This window comes from Orycteropus afer, unplaced genomic scaffold (assembly GCF_000298275.1).
Source record: "Orycteropus afer afer isolate SDZICR_OR568_19922 unplaced genomic scaffold, OryAfe1.0 scaffold00295, whole genome shotgun sequence".
Classification (NCBI taxonomy): Eukaryota; Metazoa; Chordata; class Mammalia; order Tubulidentata; family Orycteropodidae; genus Orycteropus; species Orycteropus afer.
Window position 1 is genome coordinate 4208148 of NW_006921882.1, and position 6338 is coordinate 4214485.

General features: G+C 41.7%; 1 protein-coding gene across 1 annotated transcript in view; it reads left to right on the forward strand.

The window, feature by feature from the left end:
• Positions 1–6338, forward strand: part of LOC103206092 (zinc finger protein 343-like) — a gene marked incomplete at its 3' end in the record, with an annotated part of 13068 nt that overhangs the window by 1637 nt on the left and 5093 nt on the right. The window contains 1 exon segment of the mRNA XM_042782391.1: positions 3340–3466. Within this exon segment, the coding sequence (XP_042638325.1) occupies positions 3340–3466 (127 nt within the window).

Here is a 6338-nt window from a genome sequence, read left to right on the forward strand (position 1 = left end):
CTTTCAGGGCCGCGTGTCTCTTTCGGCAGCACGTCTTCCTCAACCAGCAGTCAGAGAGAGTTCTGCCTCCAGGAGGTCCCCTTTAGAGCCCGCAGGGTGGTCAAACTAGCCAATTATGGCATCAGAACTCTAAGCACCTGAGAGAGAGTGGGCATCTCCCAGAACATTGTTTTGTGCCACGCCCAACAGAAATACTCCACGTGGATAACATTTACAATCAGCTCCTCAGTTGCTCATTCCACCACTGAGTTTACAATGACTTATGGGTAGAAAAGCCATACTAAGTAATTTACTACACTGCAGATATCCTAGGCATTAGTGAGCGAAATGGACTGGTTTGTCCATACTCAATCTGATGATCATGTGATGTACTATGTCAGGAATGACAAATTGAAGAATAATGCCATGGCATTCTTAATCACAATGAATGTATCAAGATCTATCCTGAAGTACAGTGCTATCAGTGATAGGATAATATCCACAAGCCTACGAGGAAGACCAGTTAATACCTACTGTTATTCAAACTTATGCACCAACTGCCAAAGCCAAAGATCAAGAAATTTAAGATTTTTACCAACGTATGCAGTTTGAAATTGACTCAGATATATAGTCAAGATGTGTTAATTATCACTGGTGATTAGGATGCAAAAGTTGGAAACAAAGAAGAATCACCAGTAATTGGAAAATATGGCCTTGGTGATAGAAATGATCCTGGAGATCGCATGATAGAATTTTGCAAGACTAGTGACTTATTCATTGCAAATACCTGTGTTCAACAACACAGGTGGCAACTATACACCTTGGACTTCGCCAGACAGAGTACACAGGGATCAGATTGACTACATCTGTGTAAAGAGACAATGGAGAACCTCAGTATCTTCAGCCAAAACAAGGCCAGGAACTGATTGTGGAGCAGACAATCAACTGCTCATATGCAAGTTCATGTTGAAGGTGAAGATAATTAAAACAAGTCCACGAGAGTCAAAATAATGACCTTGAATATACTCCTCCTGAATTTAGAGACCATGTAAAGAATAGATTTGATGCATTGAACACCAGTGACTGGAAACCAGAGGAATTGTGGGATGATATCAAGAACATTATGCATGAAGAAAGCCCCAGAGGTCATTAAAAAGACAAAAGAAAGAAAGAAAAGACCAAAATGGATGTCAGAAGACACTCTGAAACTTGCTCTTGAGCGAAGAGTAGCTAAAGCAAATGGAAGAAATGACAAGATAAAAGAGCTGAACAGAAGATTTCAAAGAGCAGCTCGAGCAGACAAAGCCAGTTACTATAATGAAATGTGCAAAGACCTAGAGTTAGAAAACCAAACGAGAAGAACATGCTCAGCATTTCTCAAGCTGAAAGAACTGAGGAAAAAATTTAAGCCTCGAGTTGCAATATTGAAAGATTCTGTGTGCAAAATACTGAATGATGCAGGAAGCATCAAAAGAAGATGGAAGGAATACACAGAGTCGATGTACCAAAAAGAACCAGTCAGTTGCCATCCATTTCAGGAGGTGGCATGTGTTCAAGAACTAATGGTACTGAAGGAAGACGTGGAAGCTGCACTGAAGGAATTGGCAAAGAACAAGACTCCAGGAATTGACAGAGTACCCATTGATATGTTTCAACAAATGGATGCCCCACTGGACACACCCACATGGTTGTGCCAAGACATTTGGAAGACAGCTACCTGGCCAACTGATTGGAAGAGATCCATAGTTGTACCCATTCCAAAGAAAAGTGATCCCACAGAATATGGAAATTATAGAACAATATCACTAATATCATATGCAAGTAAAATCTTAACTGAAGATAATTCAAAAATGGTTGTAGCACTATATTGACAGGGAACTTCCAGAAGTGCAAGCTGGATACAGAAGAGGATGTGGAATGAGGGCTATCATTGCTGATGTCAGATGGATCTTGGCTCAAAGCATAGAATACCAGAAATATGTTTACTTGTGTTTTATTGACTATGCCAAAGCATTTGATTGTGTGGATCATAACAAATTGTGGTTGACATTGGAAGAGTGGGAATTCCAGAAGACTTAATTGTACTCATGAGGAACCTGTACATAGACCAGGTGGCTGTCATTCAAACAGAACAAGGGGACACTACATGGTTTAAAATCAAGAAGGAAGTGCATCAGGGTTGTATCCTTTCACCATACTTATTCAATTCAATCTGTATGCTGAGCAGATAATCCGAGAAGCTGGACAATATGAAGAAGAACGTGGCTTCAAGACTGGAGGAAGAATCATTAGCAATCTGTCATATACTGACAACACAACTTTGCTTGCTGAAAGTGAGGATGACTTGAAGCACTTACTAATGAAGGTTGAAGAATACAGTCTGCAGTATGGATTACACCTCGATTTAAAGAAAACAAAAATCCTCACAACTGGACCAATAAGCAGCATCACGATAAATGGAGAAAAGATTGAAATTGTCTAAGACTTCACATTGCTTGGTTCTACAATCAATGCCAATAGAAGCAGCAGTCAGGACATCAGACAACATATAGCATTGGGCAAATCGACTGCAAAGGACCTCTTTCAGGTGCTGAAGAGCAAAGATGTGTCCTTGAGGACTAAGGTGCCTCAAAATACCTGACACAAGCCATGGTATTTTCATATGCATGTGAAAGCTGAACAGTGAAGAAGGAAGACTAAAGAAGAATCGATGCTTTTGAGTGTGGTGCTGGCAAAGAATGCTGAAAATACTATGGACTGCTAAAAGAACTAACAAATCTGTCTTGGAGGAAGTGCAGCCGGAATGCTCCTTGGAAGCGAGAATGGCCAGACTTCGTCTTACATACTTTGGTCATGTTGTCAGAAGGGACCATTCCCTGGAGAAGGATGTCTTGCTTGGTAAGGTGGAGGGTCAATGAAAGAGGGGAAGGCTCTCAACAAGGTGGATTGACACAGTGGCAGTGGTGATGGACTCAAGTATAGCAGGGATTGCGGAGCTGGCGCGGAACCGAGCATTGTTTCATTCTGCTGTGCATAGGGTCGCTTTGAGTTGGAGACGACTCAAGGGCACCTAACGACAACAGCTTAGTGCTTTTAGGTTGATTCACAAATCCTTCCTCCAGTGAAGTCATCAGGTTTAAAGGCCAGGATGTGTTTTGTGCATCCCTCGTGCTCCCCACAGATTCTGTCACAAAGCCAGGTGTACAGTCGTGTCCAGAAGAAGTTGATATGAGAACTGTGTTCTGTGAAGAGAAGGAGATGAGCTGCTTCAGATGCAGACTCTGTAGGGCACCAGTGCAGCTCCTCCCCTTGGGACGATGGATGGTGATTTGCTGTGCGCTGATTTCCTGCCTCTTCCAGGAACCAGTTACGTTCGAAGACGTCACTGTGATCTTCACGGAGGCGGAATGGAAGAGCCTGAGCTGTGAGCAGAAGAACCTGTACAAGGAGGTGATGCTGGAGATGTATAGGCATCTGCTGTCGTTGGGTGAGGTCGTGCTCTTTCCCTCATTAATTCAGTAGATACTTACCACCTACTGTGCACTACAGGAGCCCTGGTGGCGGAATAGATAAGCACTTGGCTGCTAACCGAAAGATTGGCTGTTGTAATTCACCAGGCACTCCTTGGGAGAAGTATGTGGCAGTCAGCTTCCATAAAGATATGCTGCCTTGGAAACCCTATGGGTCATTTTTACTCTGTCATGTAGGGGTGCTGTGAGTCAGAAGTGGCTCAACAGTGGTGAGTTTGTTTTGGGCTTTGTTTCCATCAAGCTGACTGCCTAGGAAACTCTATGGGGCAGTTCCACTCTGTGCTCTAGGGGCGCTGTGAGTCAGAATCCACTCCACGGCAGTGGGTGTGGTTTGGGCTTTGTTTCCATCAATATCTCCAGCCTTGGAAAGCCTATGGGGTAGTTCTACTCTCTCCTCTAGGGGCACTGTGAGTCGCAATGAACTCTGGCAGTGGATTTGGTTTGGGGTTTGCTTCCGTTGAGATTTATAGCCTTGGAACCTAATGGAGCAGTTCTCCTCTGTCCTCTGTGGGTGCTATCGGTCGGAATAGATGCAACAGCAGTGGGTTTGGTTTAGGCTTTGCTTCTATAACCAGCCTTGGGAACCCTATGGAGCAGTTCTACTCTGTCCACTAGGAGCACTATGAGTAAGCATCTACAGCAATTCCCTAGTGTTTGTTAGTCATCTTAGCAATCCATGATACTCTTAGCATTCTTCTCCAACACTGCGACTCCAAAGCATCAACTCTTCTTCGGTCTTCCTTATTCATTGTCCAGCTCTTACATGCATAAGAGGCAATGAGTTTCTTTGTTTTTCATTTTCTATCTTGTCAATGGTTCTGGGTGGTCCCAGCAGTTTGGACTCAGTTATTAACCTGAAGGTTGGTGGGTCAAACCTATCCATTGTCTCCACAGAAGAAAGCCCTTGCAATCTGCTTCCCTAAAGGTCATAGCAAATTAAATGTATTGAGAAAATAAAATAAATAGGCAAAGAATAAACCGTTTGGAGCAGTTCTACTCTTGAACACATGGGGTGGCTGTGAGTCAGAATTAACTTGATAGGAACGAGTTTAGGTTTTGTTTTGTTTTGACTATATGCCAGATAGGAGGTCTGGTGGCGTAGTGCTGAAGGCATTTGACTGCTAGCCAAGGCTGGCGGTTCAAACCCACCAGCCACTCCTCAGAAGGAAGTTTGGGCAATCTACTTCTGTAATGATACCCCCTCGGAAACCCAAGGAGGGGTTGCTATGAGTCAAAATCAACTCAACGACAGTGAATTTTGTTTTTGGTTTTATGTGCCAGATAATGTTCTGGACACTCAGAACTTATTAGTAAATGGAATAGAAATCCCTGTCCTCACTGGGCTTATCTTTGTGTAAGGAGACAGACAACAAACAGTGAACATATATAGAAAGATATTAGAATACGGTATGGTAAAAGGTGACAAGTGCTATAAAGTAAAACACTATTAGTAAAATAGAGTAGGAGAAAGATTTTGGAGTGTGACAGGGTGGCTGGCTGAATTTTCAAATTGACTATTTGAAATCAGTGAGGAGGTCACATTTGGCCATAGACGTAAGGTAGTGAGGGAAGTAGGACTCTAGGTTTGTGGGGTAAGAGCCCTGCAGGTGGAAGGAATGGTTGCTTGTGCTCAGGCCTCAAGGAAGGGCTGTGCCTGCCAAGTTGAAGAATGTAAAGAAACCAGGGAAGTTGGGGGCACAGTTTGCAAAGGGAAAAGTAGTGAGAAGTGCCTTCTGCAACAAAACTTAAAATTAAATGCCAAATATGTACCACTTTGTGATTTCATAAACCATCTTTTCTCATTTTTTAAAAATATTTACAATGATTCTTAAATCCAGGTTGAGATATGTTATCAGCTGCAACATTATTCTAGAGCAGGGCTGGTCAACTTTTACAGAATAGGGCCAGATGGTAAATGTTGAGGTGTGTGGCCATATGGTATCTGTCACAGCTCTCAGTTCTGCTGTGATAGTGCAACAGCAGTCATCCACATACATAAACAAATGGGTGTGGCTATGTGCCAATAAAACTTTATTTATGAACACTGAAATTTGAATTTCATGTAATTTTCACATATTATGAAATACTATTTTTTTTATGATTTGGGTGAAAGTTTACAGAGCAATTTCGTTTTCCATACAGTAGTTCATACACATTTTGTTTCATGACATTGACTGCAATCCCCACAATGTAACAGCTCTCTTCCCACTTCCTCCCTATAGTGACCTCTTCCCTGTGTCCTTCTTTCCTGTGAATTCTTGCCCCCTGAGCTCTCTCCCTGTGCAGATGCTGCCTTTCTGTTTTCCCATGATTGATTATTCTAAGGAGTGTATCTACCTGATGTAAGTGTATTTATCATCAGTCTCACTAAATTTGTCTTCCAGTGATTCAGTTCTACTTCTCTACCTGTTCATTTTGTTACCTATTTCTGAAATTTTGGTTAATCTTCTGGATTTCTATAGATTTTGTACTATTTCTAGTATTTTGTTTATTTTGTCATTTTGTTCTTGTAGTGTCTTCCCAAATTTTTCTAGGGTTTTGTCTGTGTTTTCCTTAATTGTAGTTTTTCTTGATCTGTTTTTCAATCCATTACAGGTACCTAAATACATTTATTTTGAATTCCTTATCAGGGACTTCCAATGGTAATTCTTCCTCAGGGATGTTTTCTGGGTCTGTATCCTGGTCCCTTGTTTCTACTACTTTATCTTGCTTCTTTGTGTGAACTGTGATGGTCTGTTGTCTCAGAGACATTTTGATGTCATTATATTTATATTTAATTGGTGATTGTATATTGGTGTGATTTGCCCAAGAGTTGTTTTTTTTTTTTTT